The sequence below is a fragment of the Rhineura floridana genome, chromosome 7 (genome assembly GCF_030035675.1).
Source record: "Rhineura floridana isolate rRhiFlo1 chromosome 7, rRhiFlo1.hap2, whole genome shotgun sequence".
Classification (NCBI taxonomy): Eukaryota; Metazoa; Chordata; class Lepidosauria; order Squamata; family Rhineuridae; genus Rhineura; species Rhineura floridana.
In genome coordinates, this window is record NC_084486.1 from 12,493,077 (window position 1) to 12,512,152 (window position 19,076).

General features: G+C 41.4%; 2 protein-coding genes across 9 annotated transcripts in view; one reads left to right on the top strand and one right to left on the bottom strand.

The window, feature by feature from the left end:
- The window catches only part of POLR3A (RNA polymerase III subunit A), a 65,757-nt gene extending 58,300 nt beyond the window's left edge, over positions 1-7,457 (bottom strand). Inside the window, exons 1-3 of one of the 7 annotated variants that reach the window (XM_061634895.1) lie at positions 6,805-7,457; positions 2,005-2,243; positions 346-481 (exon numbers count right to left, since the gene is read on the bottom strand). In XM_061634895.1, the coding sequence (XP_061490879.1) occupies positions 346-481; positions 2,005-2,048 (180 nt within the window). In that variant the 5' untranslated portion in view covers positions 2,049-2,243; positions 6,805-7,457. Of the gene's footprint in view, positions 1-345; positions 482-853; positions 905-1,543; positions 1,604-1,658; positions 1,735-1,846; positions 1,868-1,981; positions 2,244-6,804 lie in introns of those variants that run through there. The other 6 variants (XM_061634898.1, XM_061634902.1, XM_061634901.1 and 3 more) reach the window with 6 other exon arrangements.
- Positions 7,458-7,553: 96 nt separating this feature from the next.
- On the top strand, positions 7,554-14,852 carry RPS24 (ribosomal protein S24). 2 transcript variants are annotated; one of them, XM_061634903.1, is made up of 7 exons: positions 7,554-7,627; positions 9,196-9,261; positions 10,514-10,723; positions 11,700-11,810; positions 12,524-12,541; positions 14,105-14,129; positions 14,763-14,852. In XM_061634903.1, exons 1-5 carry the CDS (start codon positions 7,625-7,627, stop codon positions 12,527-12,529), a joined length of 396 nt encoding a protein of 131 aa, XP_061490887.1. In that variant the 5' UTR covers positions 7,554-7,624; the 3' UTR covers positions 12,530-12,541; positions 14,105-14,129; positions 14,763-14,852. The 2 variants fall into 2 exon arrangements, with proteins under 2 accessions (XP_061490887.1, XP_061490888.1); XM_061634904.1 differs by lacking the exon at positions 12,524-12,541 and having other exon boundaries at positions 7,557-7,627.
- The last annotated feature ends 4,224 nt before the right edge of the window (positions 14,853-19,076 follow it).

Consider the following 19,076-nt stretch of genomic DNA (forward strand, 5'->3'; position numbering starts at 1 on the left):
TAGCTCAGTACTTTAGTCTTCCCAACAGCAGCTCCACAGAGTTTCAGGTTGATTTCCCCCTCCAAAGCCCGGCTACCCAAGATCCTTTTAAACTGGAGATACTGGGGATTGAACCTGGGACTTTCTGTACGGAAAACATGTGCTCTGTAGCTAAGTTTTGGATCCTTCCCTAACCACAGCTGTTACAATTTGCATTTCAGACAGTGGTTTTGTAACTGAGCACATGTTTTGGTTGTGGTTCAGCATGAATTGGTTTGTTTTGGAACTATCTGGTTATTTATGGCTTAGATTTTTACACTGCTTCCGACACATGCCAGGATATGATTGAGCAGCAAAAGATCTTACCATTCGATGGTCCAGTACACCATATAGCAAAGGTGAGTGATTGTTATCTTGACTGTATAGGTTTTTACTAACCACCTGGATGTGAGCCTGCTGCCGCATCTCTTCTGGAGACTTCATCCCAAAGCAGATATGGCTTCTAGAATAGAAAACATCACCACAGAACATCATGGAATAGGAACGCCCTTGAATACTACCCTGAAGTCTCAGATCACACAGAATATGATGGTCTGCCTCAGATAGGTAAGAGGCACTAAGAAGGTGGTACACCAGACTTCTGTACTTATATCTTGTGGTCTTATAGGCACAATTCAGGGTGCTGACCTTGGCATATAAATCCATGAGTGGCCTAGTCCCAAAACAACAACACCCTCTGTACATCCCATTGCAGGCTCCCAGTTCAGTCAAGAGTTTTCCCTTAAGCATACTATTTACATATGACTTGAACCCTTATTTTGCTAGCTAAGGACTAAACTAAAAAGTGGATTAAAATAAATCAGCCTTCTCTTACAAATGCAATAAGGACTTTTGAGTTAAATAACACCATAGCTTCATCTTGCCTTCTTCCCTTCTACAATTTAACTGTCACGATGTGGGTTAAGGCAAGAAGCAATTAAAAAAAACTCTCCTACAGAGCTACTACCTTGGGCTGTGGGGAGTCAGGGCAGCTCACTTAAAAGTTAACTATGGAAATGCAGATTTCTTGAGATTAGGTGGTATTCAGTGCTAGTCCTACTCAGATTAGACCACTAAAGTTAATAGAAACGGCTAATTTAGGTTCGTTAATTTCAATGTGTTAACTCTGACTAGTACTTAGCTGAATACAATCCATTATATTTTATCATAGAATACAACCCATTATCTTTTATGCATCAGCAGCTTCTATGTCAGTGACTAGTGGATATTTTGCCATTGGTTAATATTCACAAATATTATTGGGTGGCTAGTTATAGAGGAACTTCTGATGTATAGCTACAGGTGATAGAAAGGGCGAAGTCACTGATACCTACTAATCTACCTTCTAATATTACGATATCATTCTCCTACTGCCCCCTCTAGAATTTACTTTACAGTACTTTACAGCACAATCCTATGCATGTTCAAGGGGAAGTTCAAGGGAAGTTCAAGGGAATTTATTCCATAGTAAGTGCATTTAGGATTGCAAGTCCCATTGATTTCAACAGCAAAGACAAACAACCACCTGAAATTTTCTGCTGGTTTGTCTTTTGTTTAGGTATTTTACACTACACTTGACAGCATAAGCAGAAACTCAGTACACAAGGCTACAATCCCACACAGACTTTCATGGGACTTACTTCTGTGTAGACATACATAACTGTAAACACAACTAGAAAGTATTTTTTTAACTAAAAAAGAGGAAAATGTTAATACAAGTAGGAGGTTTGTTCAATGCTACATAAAATTACAATATTTGATTTTAGCTGAACCATGTCCCCATAATACAATTATCATCCCTGCTGTTAACGTGGGATCCCCAAATGACCTTCCAGACTGCGTGATCGAGTCTAGTACACGTGCTTGGGATCAATACTATATGCCTGCAGACCATTCAACTATGCCCTCCCCCTCCATATAACTTAATGGACCGCTCTCCTGTCCGTCACTTCCCAAGCTCCACCTCATAAAATAGCTCCGGCTTACATCTTCTTGGCCACATCCGTCTCGCGGAACTGCTCCTTCACCATAGCGACGGTTCACCCCCGACCCAGAGGAGAAATGGAATGACCGCGTGCCCGCCTTAGCCGGTGCCGTACGGACCGAACCACCAGCAAACGCTGCGGAGTAGACCCGGTGCCGGCCGCCAACGATCAGGTGCGTCTGACGTTGTAATTACGAAGAATGGTACCTTTGGAGCAATCGTCAGTTTCGTGTAGCGCCGCCTATTGGACAGGAGGTGTAACAGAGAAATAAGGGCGCGCTGGTGATCACAAGAGAAAAACCGGCCAGAGACAGAGAAATTTGGTGCTGTCATAACTCTTGTTAGTTTTTAAGGTACCCCAAGGCTGCAACAAGCCATGCAATTATTCAGAGATAGTCATACTTCTAAGTAGACAAGTCCTATCACGTTCAATGGGACTTACTCCCAGGTGTGTGCATTCTATAAACTTTTTCGTACGCTGTATACTAAGTTGTAGTGTAGTGTGATGACAAATTCAGAAGTGCAGGGTCCCTTCATGATAGTGATGCCAAGCCCCCTCATAGCCACATCCCCTCTTTCAGCCACATTCACTTGCTTGCTCTCCATCATTATCTCCGCACTCCTGAGTCCTTCCCATGTGCACCTTCTTCCAGAACAACAGATATCCAGAGGAGCCAAAAAGCTTGCAAGATGAGTGTGTTACCTACTCTTCTCAGTGGCTAGCTCCTTTCACTCTGATTGGCTCCAATCAGCAGGAAAGATCAGGAATCATGTAAAGAGATTCTTCTCAGTGCCAAACACACTCTACTTTCATGCTGATTGGCTCATAGGATGCTGGAGGCAGAGGGACCTTACTCCCAAAAAAGTAAGGGGTCTAAGACATACACACCAAGACCCTGGACCACTACACCCCTGGTCCCAGGCTATGATCTGAAGATACATGAGGCCACCAACTTGTTGAAGCTAAGCAAGTCTGGGTCTGGGCAGTGGCTGGATGGAAGACTGCCTGAGAACCGTGTGTATCCTGTCTTGGGTTCTATGATGAAAGAGAGGTGGGATATAAATGTAATAAATAAATTAAATCTGAATTTCTGGAGCAGAGTGCACCATGATTAAGTGCTTTTAAAGCCCAATGTATCTGAATACAAATCAGTGTGGACTGGGAGATAATATGGAAGGACAAGTTTGTGTAGATTGACCTTTGCTCCAACATGAGCCATGTTTTGCACTGGGGATTAGTGGCCCCAGCTTTGCCTCCAACTAGCAAAATTAACAGTGGACTCCATTTCAGGGCTGTCAAAAGCTACGCCTGCTGTAACTCCTTCCACTCCTGCGATATGGATATAACCAACTGTATTGGCATTGATACATGTAGGGCATTTCTCTCATGTTCTCACGCAAAATAAGACCTGAGTTAGAGCATGGATTTACTTTTTATGATTAAAATAGTATCTCATGTGACTGTCACATACAATTTATACATAATTTAGCCAAGCATTCAAATGAAAATGGCTAAATGAGAATACATATCTCTTGATGAAAACACACCCAAAGGCATTTCTGTTATAATTTACCCTGCTGCATAGTTAGGGTTGCCAGGCTCAGGGCCTGAGACCGAACCTGTATCTTTAGGAGAAGAGAAAGTCAGCCAAGTGCAGGTGTTCTTGCAACACTGAATGGGAAAAACCACAAAGTGGAATTCTCCCTTTCCCCTGCACAACTTTTAAAGATACAGAAGACCTCTTGGTTGGCCTCCATATTCATAGTAGACTATTATACAATAACAGTCCTGTATAATACTATTTAATAATATTCATAACAACCACCATCACTATTAGCCCTACTTCATTTCTAATTACTATCAAAATGTTGCGAACCTATAAACTCTATTTGGCTCCTTCTCCTACTATAATGCATAAAACGTATTCAACTTGTCATAAAGGTATTTTGTCTTGGACTCCAGAGCCCAGACATCCCCCCTGTCCCCATAATTAGAGAGCAGCAGATTATGGGGACACCATCAACAGGGTGCTTGGACAGGCTGGAGCTCAGTTTGCGGCAGCCTCCTTAAAAAAACACACATAAACATGGTTACACATGCTCACTTTATTATTGTTACTTTAAAAGTATAATATCTTTTTTTACAAGAAAATTGTGATTATTCCCAAATAAATGTATTTAGTATCCAATCAACAGAAGGAAGCTGCAATTTATTCCTGGCGTTATGATGATATGATTTCATTCATTCATTGGCGATCACTCATGGCCGAGTAAGATTGTCTTCCAAGATAAGGTCTTTAACAGTGGGTCCGTAAGTGACTGTGGAGGCCAATTCTGGATCCACACAGCCTCTCACAGTGAGGACATAGGTTTCCAGATGGAAGATGGCCGCGATGAGGATTTGTTTGATGTGCCTTCCGCTTAGCTCATTTGTCCCGTTCGCCCTGTATTCGTGCTTCTTCAGAGTCCACAGCACCTTTGATAATAGCCAACCTCCATTTGGGAGGTTCGTGGACCAAGACTTCCCAGTTGTCGATGTTCATGTTACATTTTTTTAGATTCACTTTAAGAACATCTTTAAACCTCTTTTGCTGTCCACCGATGTTCCATTTTCCATCCTTAAGTTGGGAGTAAAGTAGCTGCTTTGGAAGACAGTGATTAGGCATTCAAACAACATGGCCAGTTCAGCGAAGTTGATGTTGAAGGATCATTGTTTCAGCACTGGTAGTCTTTGCTTCTTCCAAAACGCTAACATTAGTCCGTCTGTCTCCCCAAGCAATTTGCAGAATTTTGCAGAGCCAGCGTTGGTGGAATCTTTCAAGAATTTTAAGTGAGTTTAAAATGTGAAACTGCATGTTCTCAGAGCGTTTTTTTTTAAAGCAAAGTTGGATATTTTTTTCCCCCTCAACATATGAGGAATGTAGAAGCAGTAGTAGAGCGTGGAATAGGAGCAGGGTAGAGAGGAGACCGATAGTATGCTTCATGACTGTAGTACATACAGCTTTCTAAAAGCCCCCCCCCCTATTTCCACGGTATACAATTACCTAGCTTAGCCACTAAGGACATTGAACTTGTCAAGGATTATCAATACCTCAGCACAGTCATTAGCCAAAATGGAGACAATAGTCAAGAAATAAGAAGGCTAGCACTGGGGAGGGCAGCTAGGAGAGAACTAGAAAAGGTCCTCAAATGCAAAGATGTATCACTGAACACTAAAGTCAGGATCATTCAGACCATGGTATTCCCAATCTCTATGTATGGATGTGAAAGTTGGACAGTGAAAAAAGTGGATACGAGAAAAATCAACTCATTTGAAATGTGGTGTTGGAGGAAAGGTTTGCGCATACAATGGACTGCAAAAAAGACAAATAATTGGGTATTGTTGTTGTTGCTATGTGCCTCCAAGTCGATTATGACTTATGGTGACCCTATGAATCAGTGACCTCCAAGAGCATCTGTCATGAACCACCCTGCTCAGATCTTGTAAATTCAGGTCTGTGGCTTCCTTTATGGAATCAATCCATCTCATGTTTGGCCTTCCTGTTTTTCTACTCCCTTGTTTTTCCAAGCATTATTATATTTTCTAATGAATCCTATCTTCTCATTATGTGTCTAAAGTATGATAACCTCAGTTTCATCATTTTAGCTTCTAGTGACAGTTCTGGTTTGATTTGTTCTAACACCCAATTATTTGTCTTTTTTGCAGTCCATGGTATTAGAACAAATTAAACCAGAACTGTCACTAGGAGCTAAAATGATGAAACTGAGGTTATCATACTTTGGACACATAATGAGAAGACATGATTCACTAGAAAAGACCATAATGCTGGGAAAAACAGAAGGGAGTAGAAAAAGAGGAAGGCCAAACAAGAGATGGACTGATTTCATAAAAGAAGCCACAGACCTGAATTTACAAGTTCTGAACAGGGTGGTTTATAACAGATACTTTTGGAGGTCACTGATTCATAGGGTCGCCATAAGTCGTAATCGACTTGAAGGCACATAACAACAAACCACTAAGGGACAAATGGTGCTGCTTAATCGCTAAAATTCGGGATTTCTCCATAGTTAGGAACGGACAACTCAGTTCCAGCCTCCAGGGAAGACAAAAATACGATGTCCTATATGAACAGGAAGTTCCGATTACTCTTGTCATTTTATTATCTATGAAAAACCATGAGCAGGCTGAACTTCCGGTATTAGACTGAAAGCGTCATTGATTACGATTTGATAAAAGCCCTCTAAGCTGTGTATTAGAATGATGAATAGCAAAAGAATTTCAAGTCCCGCGACAATTGCAGAGGGATTGCATGCTAATCTAGATGGTAGATCTCAGCTCGCGACTCCAAAGAATTAATGAATTCGCGATCTGAGATCCACCAGGATGCTTCTTGTAAGCCAGAGTAAGCATGCATAAGGATCCGTTCGTTTCTCCTCATCATACAAACCAACGTCCGTTAGAAGACCCAGCTAGTCTCAATGTGATTCCCCCCCCCTCGTGTCTGGACTCTACCAAGAAGAAAGCCGTTTAAAACTAGGTCTTATGCAAATTTACCTTAGACGCAGTGGAGGCTGGGCCATTTGGGCAGATGAGGCAGTGCCTAACTAGCCTCAGCCTGGCCTCTGCCAGCCCCCCACCTGCCTTGCCTTCCTTCTTACAACCAGTCCAGAGGGGAAGCACTTGCTTTTGCCTTCCTTCTCCTCAGTCTCAGTGTTGCCCTTGCATAACCCCACAGGGAGGAGGAGGAGGGTGGGGGCAAAACTAGAATCAGTTGGCTCTACTTAGTTCTGGTTTCACCTACTATTGGGCTCCCCGTCTTCCGCTCACCAGTCCCAATGGGCAGCAGCCACCACTGCTTAGGAGTAAGCCTCACTGGACACAAGGAGTTCCTTCGCAATAAACAGAATTAGGGGCTGCACACCCGGTGAGATTTAATGAGGCTTCCGCCGTAAGCCCATTTACCTAATGAATTCAAAAAGGCTTACTGCTGAGTGGCCAGGGTTAAGATCTCGCTGTAAGTTCCAAGTCGGCATCGGGCTGTAGGGCTGCCGTTCTAGGCGTGCTTAGGAGTGAGCCTCGTGTGGAAGAGTGATTTGAGTAAACGTAGATATGATGCTGATATGTGGGTTTAAATCAGTCAATCAATTTGTGAAACTTTGTGATTATAGCAGCCGAAAGGCGAGTGTTCTCTAATTCCATGCATCCTTAAACAACCATCCTGTGGCGTTTAGGACTTTGTTGATTGTCCTCATGTTGCAAATGCTGGAACTACGAACTGTGCCTGGCCGCCTGGTCGTTCGTGTGCTTACTCGGAAATAAGTCCCACGGATCTAAAGGGCTCGGACTTCGAAGGAAACGTGCACGTAGGCCAGCAATTTGGCAGTGAGTTCTTGGCAAGCTTTTCCTTAAGACCGTTGCAATCTACGAACGCACCAGTGCTTTTCTCTCAAGACAGGAAATCTCTATGGTTTCTCGTTGATTTCCAGTGAGGCATGTGCTTTTAGCACGGCAGTCCCGCCCCCAGCTTCATAAATCCCCTCCTTTTCCTCCCCACGCTGGTATATGATTGGCTGCTAACATTTCTTTCCTTCTTTTTCTCTGCTACAGGAGAGGCTGCCAAGATGGTGAGTTCTTAATTTCTCGAGTTTTTTCAGAGGCAGTTTCCATCCGTTTTAACCCTGCGCCATCCTTTGCCCAGTCGTGTTGGGGGGTGCGGGTGCTCTTTTAGCGAGGCCCCATAGTTGTGTAAGGTTGGTTATTGGACGGGAGGAGAGTGTTTTAGGGGTCCAACTCCCGCTCTCAATGTCGCATCCCCCTCCCGCCACATTATTTCTCGGTGGCCTGCTCTTCGTATGCACAAGGAGGGAGTGGAAGATTAGAGTTCGATTGTTTCTTGTGCCAGCTTTCCTCAACTTGGTGTCCTTCAGAAGTTGTTGGACACCAGCTTTCATCATCTCTGGCCATTGACCATGCTGATTGGGGCTGGTGAGAAATGGGAGTCCAACATAATCTAGAGGGTACCCCCCTCTAGGATGCACACCTTAACGTGGTGAGGGGGTTTGAGAGTGTTGAAAAAGCTGAGAGCAATGCTGTCAGGAGTGTAGACCAAGAGTCTAGACTCCTAGCAGGGGCACCCAAGGCAGAATGGTCAAAGCTGAGACACCAGACTAAGATGCATCCAAACTCAGGAAGGCAATGGTAAACCCCCTCTGAATACCTCTTACCACGAAAACCCTATGAACAGAGTAGCAGAAACCAAGAAGGATTTGAAATGAATGCTGAGGAAAGTTAAAGAGGAAAGCACAAAAGCAGGACTACAGCTGAACATCAAGAAGACTAAAGTAATGACAACAGAAGAGTTATGTAACTTTAAAGTTGCCAATGAGGACATTGAACTTGTCAAGGATTATCATTACCTTGGCACAGTCATTAACCAAAACGGAGACCATGTCAAGAAATCAGAAGAAGGCTCGGACTGGGGAGGGCAGCTGTGAGAACTAGAAAAGGTCCTCAAATGCAAAGATGTATGACTGAACGCTAAAGTCAGGATCATTCAGATCTCTATGCATGTGAAAGTTGGACAGTGAAAAAAAGTGGATAAGAGAAATATCAACTCATTTGAAATGTGGTGTTGGAGGAGAGCTTTGAGCATACCATGGACTACGAGAAAGACAAATAATTGGGTGTTAGAACAAATTAAACCAGAACTATCACTAGAAGCTAAAATGATGAAATTGAGGTTATCATACTTTGGACACATCATGAGAAGACATTATTCACTAGAAAAGACAATAATACAGAAAAACAAGGGAGTAGAAAAAGAGGAAGGCCAAATAAGAGATGGATGGATTGATTCCATAAAGGAAGCCACAGACCTGAATTTACAAGATCTAAACAGGGTGGTTTATAACAGATGCTATTGGAGGTTGCTGATTCATAGGGTCGTCATAAGTAGTAATCAACTTGAAGGCACGTAACAATAGCAACAAAAACCAGGTTGGGGAAGACTGGCTGGCTTGTAGTGTTAGCTGAGGCCCAGTTGAATCATATGTGTCTCCCAGAATCCGAAGGGTTGTTACCAGTTTACACCCATTTTTTCCCCCTTGGTAAAATGAGGCTTTTAAGGTAGCTTTGGATTGTTGCTTAATATAAATGAACCATAATGGTGTTTGGAATTTTATTTTTATTGTAGAATGATACAGTGACTATCAGAACAAGGAAGTTCATGACAAACAGACTGCTTCAGCGTAAGCAGATGGTAAGGAGATTATGTTAATGCTTTTATTTCGTTAGTAATTGTAGCCAAAGTTTAAATTGTAGCAAATCTTGTCTTTGTATTTAAGCTTAGTTTGATCATATTTAGTCACTGTGCAGTGTTTTCTTGGATCAATTAGTAACATAATAATGATGATCTATTTTGTTTTTTGCTTATGTTAATGTCTTGAGGTACAATTATAAGCCAGGTTTGTTGCTTGACACTGACTAAAATATCTGGTAAATGGTGATATGGCCCCCCACCAGAATTAATGTGTTTTTAATGTTAACATATTGTATCATAATTGGTGGTGTATAATCCTAGGAAGCTGATATAGCTAGTTTGTCAAAGTTTCTATGGGAGGATAAAAGGGGATTAATCAAATTTATTAATTGCTCATTCTTCAGAGTTTTACTGAGTTTATTAACTTTATAGTGGATAACTATATATACACCTGAGCAAATTGCTTTGGCCCAGTCATCCTGCCATCAACCAACTGGTGTTAGTTGCAGTGATGTTGAATTTAAAGTCTGAAAAGTCAGCTTGAAGCACTAGGACAGGACAGGCCACAAGGTAAATAAATTACTGGCTGTGTTCCAAAATGTAGTGGTGGAAGCTGATTTTTTTCCCCTAGTAAATCTTGCAGTATTGGTTTTTGTTCCTGTATTCAGAATTTTACACTGCACCCCAAAATATACGCCCTACATGGAGCAAGGCATCAGAGTGAGCTTCTAGCTTGCTTGCTACCACTGTACCAGGAGCACAATGTGCACACATGTACATGTGCAGACTTTGACTCGCACTAAATCCTGTGTGAACCTAAGCCTGGAGCCCTGCATAAGTGTTGATTTCCCCCCACCCCTTATATTCCATTCTTATAGGAGGCCAGGGCAGGTTACATTTATGATGACAGTAAAACAATCTTAAGTCACAGTATAAAACCCATAAAAACACAATATATGTAAAAATACAGAATAACACCATTAGTAGATTTTGCAGGTAACACCTTTTATACTATGTGCAAAAGTCTTTCAACTATAAATAGGTTTTTAATTGCCACCTGAATGACACCAATGTTTGGGACAACTGGATCTCCACAGAGAGAAAACTTAGGGCTGATATGTGCAGTACAATAAAAAGTAGTCCACGCATTGGAACTTCGGTGAAACCGCTTGCACTTGTAAATTCTTTTTTGTTTTCACAATACACAAAATGCCTCAAAGTGCTTAATGTTTTGTCAATTTTGTATTTGTAGGTGATTGATGTTCTTCATCCTGGAAAGGCCACTGTCCCCAAAACTGAAATCCGTGAAAAGTTGGCAAAAATGTACAAGACAACACCAGATGTTATTTTTGTCTTTGGCTTCAGGACTCATTTTGGTGGTGGAAAGACAACAGGCTTTGGCATGATCTACGATTCCCTAGACTATGCAAAGAAAAATGAACCAAAGCATAGACTAGCCAGGGTAGGCTTCTTTATTTGTTTACTTGGTACAGGCAGGCTAGTGGTCATGGTAAATGGTTTTTCTTTCATTCTGAGGCTTTAATATACTAGCCTACATTTTGAAGCCTTTGTTACATTAAAGATGCACTCTTGTATTTTTGATTTTAAAATAGTTGAAACTACTGCTTCATAATGGTACTAAGTAGGTCGGTATTAATTGGACTGCTGCTTAATATTGTATTTAATTATACATATATTAATACTGTCCTTCCACTAATAAGCTCAGGGCAGCAGCAGGGCTTCTTGCTTCTCCCACGTTTGACACGTAACAACCCTGTGAGATATGTTGGGCTGATAGAGTGATATACTGGAATTTGAATCCTGTTCTCCCTCTTCCTAGAAACACTCACCATTACACCACACTGAAATTGCCAACGTAGATTCTGAGTAGGGTGTTGTCTACATTATTGGTATTGGATAAACACGTCATAAGGGGTCTGGAGGCGAAGTCCTATGAGAAAAGGTTGAAGGAGTTGGGTGTGTTCAACCTGGAGAAGAGATGATCAAGAGGTGATATCAGATTGTCACCTTCAAATAATCCAAGAGTTGTCACTTAAATGATAGGTCAGGGTTATTTTTTGTTGCTCCATTGTGTTCAAATGGGAAGAAAAAGGATTTTACAAGCTGTGGAGTAGACTGTCTTGGAAGGTGGTGGGGTCTCCTTTGTTAGAGGTTATTAGAGTGGCTGGGTTTCCAGCCAGATGGGCGACTAATAAATCGAATAAAATAAATAAATAAATAAATTAAGTAGAGGCTGAATGTCAACTTTCCAGGAATGTTGTAGTAGTGGGTTTCCTGTATTGGCAGGGGGTTGGACTAGATTACGTTTGAATACTATGATTTTCCAAGGTTAAATGCTGATGTACCATTGTTTTCTCTAGTTTCCAGTTGGTAATTCAACCAAACTCAGTGAATTTACTCTGCTCATCTTTTACTAGCATGGCTTGTATGAAAAGAAAAAGACTTCAAGGAAACAGCGTAAAGAGCGTAAGAACAGGATGAAGAAAGTCAGGGGAACTGCTAAAGCAAACGTTGGGGCTGGCAAGAAGGTAAGGTCAACCCATCAGTGCTCATAAGTGCAGTCGCTGTTGTAACTGTATTGTGTTTCATCACAAAAATAACTTTTTCCTTCCCCTCCCCCCCTCCAAATTTCAACTTTTACTTCTGGATTAACATGGAGATACTGTGTAGTTCTTAGTTTCTCAAGTAGTTTTGTTTTTGTGCACCTTCTTCCTACTTAATAGATAACGAAGTGAAAATATAAAATAATATAATCTCCAAAGTCTTCATCTGAAGTTGGAGTGTTTTGGAATATCTTTTTCCACCCTTTTCCTCCTTGCATTGCTAAAATAGTTCTTTCCTGATCTTATCCTGCCCTGCCCTGCCCTACCCTTCAAATTAGCACATACTAATAGTAACTAAATGAAGCTTGAAATGTCCCTCAGTGAGGTGGGTGCAGGTAAAGGTCAGAACACCCACTGGCATTTAATGGAGTTGAAAATACTTGGAGCATTCAAGCTGAAAACAAGTGTTGCTTAACAAATACCAGTGTAGAAAGCAAAGTTGCATTCAGTAGTAGTTTTAACGTAAGCATGATTTAAAATTTGCTTTTAAACATTCCTGATTTTGTAGAAGGGTGATGGGAATTGAAGCTTTTCATTAAATATGACTGAAGTGCTATAAATCAATTCACTCTTTTGATTAGTAGTAATCCTTTACTTTCACTTTTCTTTCCTACTTTCTTGGGATTCTTGTTGATCAGAAATGAAGTGCCTAGCAGGTACAGAGAATAAGCATGGATGTGATTGCGTGCATTCTGCATCACTTGCTTGACTTTCTAATGCTCTCTTACTTTGTCTGTGTGCTTTTGCTTTGGAACACAGTTTCTCTGCCTTTGCGTAGAGTTAATTTCAAGTATGAAATACTTTGCCATAGAATCAGGCAGGTTTGGCTTGGTTTGGAAAAATATATGTAGTTAATGTATAACATTTTAAAATTGAGTAGTGTACTCCATATTGAGAACATAAGAATGGCCCTAGATGACCAAAATGTATGTTGCATGTTCCTACTTAGTGTGCAACAGCCTTCTTGAAAGTATAACAAAGTTTCATACTTAAAGGCTGACCACGTGCCAAGGCAAATAGTCTACTTATAAAAACTACTTTGAGGACCATATTTAGAGTTGAGGACCGATTATAGCTAACAGCATTGGTATCTAACACTAGAAATTCTCTTGTGCAGAACAGCAAAGGTTTGCCCCTCTTCTTTTTTTTTTTAATATAACTGGCAGATTATATACTATACAAATTCTTAGCATTTTGTGTTTAAATTCCTGCCAGATGCTCAAATTAAATGCACCTCCTGTTTAACTGTGGGCAAAGAACTCTTCCATTATCCAGGTGTCTCCCATGGTGGTTAAGGTGCAAGATTGTGCAGCTATTTCTGGAACTCTTCACACTAGCACACTTGTTCCCTCTTTTTCTGTGATGGTACATCATGAACATGCCCCCTTCAATATTAGCTGCGACCGTATGAGAATGAATAACATCTGTTTAGACATCTAAAGTCTTCTAGAACACATCCAAGTTGTTAAAGGATACCTTCAAAGGGCACGTTCCTATTTCATGGTTTTTGAACTCTTTCTTCCATTTATGTATTAAAAACTCAAGTGAAAACTCTGATGTTGCAGTAAAGGCTAAAAACTGAGTGGGGACCATGACCATAAGTGTCTCCATTTACCCATTCTCTGCTATATTCTAGTGGCAACAAACTCTCTTGGTAAATGTGTACCACAAGTCAAGTGTATTAAGAGGATGCCATTTTAATGTGTACTACAATGCATACTCTTTGTTCTCTTGCCTTGGGTTGGCAGTGGGAGGCAAATAATTCCTTGCTTTTGTCCAGTTTACAAGAATCCTAATATATTTTAGTTGAAAACAATGTATACTAACTTTGGCAACCTGCACCTCAGACTACTCACTTCACACATAAGCAACCATTACCATCTTCTAAGCTACCTGTGACTGGTTTCTGTTGCCTTCAAAATTGTCCTACATCTTGACTTTCTCCCCTAATCCTTTGTGTTTAATCACAGTACTGTTATGTCACAAACTTAGATTTCAACATTACTGCTAATGGAAGCCTGCTAATAAGATTCAGTGTCTGATTCTTTAGTCAGTGTCAGGCAACTGCCCAAGATTAATTCTATGTACTTGTGAGGTAGGGAAATAGTTGGTATCCAGTAGTGTAAAAATAATGGTAGGTGGTATGAGGCAATGCTTGTCTTTTAAATAACAATGATTTTGTTAAAGATGTACTGACAGACTTCTTCCTCTTCTTACAGTGAGCCAAGCAGTGGATTTTAACAGGTAAAACAATATCAAGACTTCATTGCTCAGTGACCTGCTTACTACCATGCACTTTCTGGCTAGTTCTTGATCAGCAGAATCCTTCTAAAGTCTGTCCGATACACTGATGATCAACTTCCTTCATTGTAGTTGTTTAGAAATGTGGCTGTGGCGCACAGCCCAATAACTACCATAAATATCTGCAGCAGGGAGTTTCTCCTATTTGAATGTATTATTGAAACAATATTTGTTTTCCACAAGCTTTTGGTTTCTGGTAACTTTTAATCTGTTAAATTAGTGCCAGTTTTGTAAAGGGAAGCAATGTGGATCCTCTCTAATTGGCCTTGAAGGGAGTGATCTGGTCCCTCAGCACGGCCTATCCTTTCCATACTTGAGGGTTGGGAAAAGATAGGGCGGCAGAGCAGTTAAAGTTAAGTTGCTTCCCAAGTCATTTACGGTCTCTTTAATACTTGGGGCAGCTGGCTGGATTGAAATTACAACACAGTTGTGAACTTAACACACCTGTACTAGCCTTTTAGGCTTATCCCAATTTGTTTACTATAATTAGAGGGTGGAGGGATTTCTAAGCTTTATATGATTGGAAGTATTTTTAGTGCATGATATCAACTGGCTTTTTTCTGCTTTTCTTTACAGAAAATCTAAATTATCCTGGCAGAAAATATTTGGAGATTGTACTGATGATATATTGGTAGCTGTCCAAATAAATTATATAAAAATGGAAAACTTGGGCTCCTCATATAGGATTGTTTGTATCTGTTCCTTATCAAAAAGGAAAGAAAAACCTCTAACTTTGCCATAATAATTCATCAGATGGGGGCAGCAGTTTCTTGTACCTTGAGTAGGAATCGAGGTGGGGATTATACTGTATATGTGTAATCAGGAACAGATGCATTCTTGTTGACTGTTACACTGGCCTAGAAGCATACAGCCAAAGAAGTAGTTCAAATCAGATTGTGAAATGCAGACCCTATATAGTACTTTTTGGCTCTCATTGCCTCATATTGATAGATCACAATGGTACAGTTGATAGTTACAAGCTGGCAGAATTCCCCTGTTGGGTCTGGGGTCTGCTCCAGGGTCCCTAACGTGCCAAATATGGCAATATCTCAGTTAACAAAGTAGATGTGGTCCTGGACATTACTACTTTAACAGAAACTTTGGTACCAGAGGTAGGAATAACATGGAAATAATAGGGATAGGTTCCAACACCTGCTCATAAATGATGGGGGCAGTTCAGCAGGGGCTTTAAAGAGTGCCCACCCAGCACCCATCCACTCGCCCGCCTTCTCTGAATCATATTGGATCCTTCCCTCCACAGCCCTGGGAGAAAGCAAGAGTCCTCTTTAAAGCAAATAAAGGCATAGGTTTGTCAGTTTCACCCTAGCAAAGCAAAGGCACAGGCTTAACAGTTTATTGATAGCAAGGCAATGACATAGGTTGGTCAGTTTCACTTTAAAGCAAAGACACAGGCTTGAACTTTATCCAAAGCAAAGCTGGTCAGTGTCAGCTTAAAAAGGGATTAGTTAACTGAGGTATTACTGTACATCTGCACTATTGGACCTGTCCCAACCCTATGTGTTGTTTTGCCCTAGTCCTACTCTCCATCCATCTCTACTACTCACTGCTTGCTCCAGGTTACTGCTTTTCAGGTTGCTGCCCATTATGTCTCACTTGCTACTCTGCTCTTGGTCATTCTTAAGAGTAGTCCTCGCCAGTAACATACAGCTTCCCTTCACCTTAAATACTATGAAGTTTCCTCAGAGCCTCTTGTTATGTGGGCTGCATAATAAGGCTGCATAATAAGTTTCACCTGACAAATGCTGCTGGCATAAAGTTCAGTGCTTCCTTTTCTCCTGACTTTTTAAAGGTTTCACATTTCTGTGCAATAGCATAGAGCGGTGGTTCACAACCTTTATGAGTATGGACCCACTTTGTAAGCTTAAAAAATTTCATGACCTCGCCCATGCTAATTGTAATTTTAGTCTCTGTTAATTTAAAAATTGGTGCATAGCAAAATCCTATCTCCAAATATCCTTTTCCATTAAAAGCTCCCTGCAGACAGAGAGATGTTGCTTTCTTTTCTTAATGCAAAGATCCATTCAAAGTGGTATCCCCCTCTCCACCAATGGTCTGAAGATGTACAGTCCTATCTCCCAACACCAGTGGGTTACAGTGTTGGACCAAGAACCAGGTTCAAATCCCCACCCAGCCATGAAGCCCACTGGGTGACATTGGAGCAAACTGTCTCTCAGCCTGACCTATCTCACAGGGTTTGTGTAAGGATAAAATGGAAAGGGGGGGGAACCATGTGCACCACCTTGAGCAACTTGGAGGAAAGGTGGGATACATATAAATGCAATTATTAAATAAATACATTTCTGCTGCAATACCAGGATCCCAGCCTCAGCCGACCTGCTGAGCTTTTTCCCCTTGTCTTTATTTTAATAATCAAGAAGCAGCAATGTGTTGGTGATGGGGATGCTAGATTGTGCACTGCAGACAACAACGTGCACTGATTGAAGAGGGGGGTCAGTGCTTTTAGGCCTTGGGATAATCAGAACTGATAACTTGGTTAGTGTGCACTTGGGGAATGAAAGCCGAACAAGACAGATCAGCACACAAACACCTGCCCCTCCTGCAAACATGCATGCGGGGGGGGGGAGGAAGCCTTCAACTGCTGCAGCATCTTGGAGAGAAAAACCGGGGGGGGGGCAGAGTGTAGGAAGAAAGGGACTGGCACACACACTTAACCTCAGAGATGGGGAGTGAGCAAGTCCTGTGCTTCCTCACTGCTCCTTGGTTCCGTCTGGGCTGAAGGTGAGATTAGGCTGGCCTTGCAAATAAGTAATTTTTAAAAGGAGGTGGCAGCGAAGCAGGAGCCAAGAAAGGCAGGCAGGCCAGCTGCCAGGAAGGAAGGGGACAAACAGCCTTTCCATGGAGCCTTGTTGCTTTGCGATTCACAAAAAGCCCTCTCCTCTTGTTTTGAGCAAGGGTGTCGTCAGCAGGGGAGTCTGAGATAGTAATCCCCTCTTCCTGGTAGCACATGTTTTATAGGCAGACACCTGCCCTTGGCATACCTGAAAGACTGCCGCTTCAGCAAAAGTCCTACCTTCTGATTTGGAGCAAGGGGGGGAATGTCGTCTGCAGTGGCGGGGGGGGGGAAGCAGACAGCATCCAGGGAGGGAAGACTTAAAAAATAATTCATTACTGTTCATGCCCCCCAGATTACTTCACGGCGCCTCTAGGGTCATGGCCTCCAGGTTGGGAACCGCTGGTATAGAGAAGTGACTTTCAAAGCTGTTTGAGCAACCTTGGGGTTCCTTGGAAGCTTATCGGGTTCTTCAGTGAGATCAGCAATGGTGGGCAAGCTTCATTGGAAGATGCCTCTCCAGCTCCACTCAGAGCTCCCTGTGTGTGTGTCTCATTCTCTGGTAACACCAGAGGACCTACAAGCCTGCCAGTGCTCCTGCATGAACTGCCTCAGAATTTACCCCCAAATATTCTGCAGTGCACTGGGTTTTTCTGGCTGACTCTCAGGGGCTCCTTTGCAGATGATTCAATATAGAAGAGGTTCCCTGAAAGCAGAATATTTTTTAAATCATGAATGGAACATAACAGTATTCTCGATATTGAACTTGACCTATAACTTCATCAGCATTAACAATCTATTTAGCAGCTGCATCAGTCCTTACTTTCTTCTAACATTCTTTTGAAACTGCTTTTCAGTTGATCGCTCTGATTTGGTAATGATGCCTCTGGGACTTAATTAATAGGAAAATTGCAATCAGGTTTTCACACCAAAGCTTCCCTATGTCCTACCTCTGAAATTTCTCACTCACTTCTGCTAACAAATTTGGGGTAGCTTTTCTGTTGAGAAGAAAATGGGGGGGGGGAGGCTTATTGCTATTTCTAGAAGAAGCAACGTCTATTTGACCAGTGTATCCCGTATATTTTTCTATTTAATTTTGTTAAAGCCAAGAGATCTCAGGGGCAATTTCATTGCTCCCTGAGCTGGTGAATCATTAGATCAAGAGGAGTCGCATTTCCTGTCAAACAATGCTCTTGGTTCAATATTTTGCTGTGAGATCAGCTTAGAAAGGTTTCCATCTTCTGATGGGGCTAGGTCAATTGGAAATCCAGGAGATAAAAGTGTTTTCCTGTATTTCACTGTATCTGGACATGGCCTCTCAGCTTTGAATCTGAGCAAGGAGAGAAGTTCATGCACAGGATTTCTTGTGTAAATGTATGATTTAGAAAAAATAGTCTGAGATTGAAACAAAAAAGACAGCTTTTTATCTTCATAATCTAGATGCACCAAATGCAAAACTAGTATGAGATGAGAAGGCAAAAAGAAAAGGGGGCTATACACAATCACTGAAAACTAATTCGCTAAACTTATGTGGGTGGTTAATTCCTCCTGAAAACTTAAAATGCAGAAAAATAGCTAAACAGAAGTTCTAGTGTTTGGGGTTTAGTACAGAATGCACTGCTGTTGTGTATGGGTAGAAAAAAACATTGTGCCAATCTGTTCAATTTAGATAAATTGGTAGGAGAATTCAGCTTTTAGTGGTGCAAAATTTGTGTAGCCAGGTTGCAGAATGAATTTTTTTTGTGCGTATAGAAAGATGGGCATAATCAAGATAGTGCAATATATGGTACTAGCAGCCTTGAACCTGGCATTGCTTGGGAATTCTAAGAAAAGAAAACAACAGGACAGTTCACCATGTTTTCAAAATGGTGTCTAGCTGTATCTATAGATGAGAACATGCTCCTTGATCTCAGGGGCTGTCAAACAAACTTTGGTCACGATATCTTAACAGGTGTTCAATTGAGTAGTGAGCAAAAAAACTTTTCAAAGTAGATTGGCTACATAAATCAGCTTCTTGAGAACCTTAGCACTACTTTTTCAAATCAAGCCTTGCAGTTCTGAAAATATGCTTGAAATTG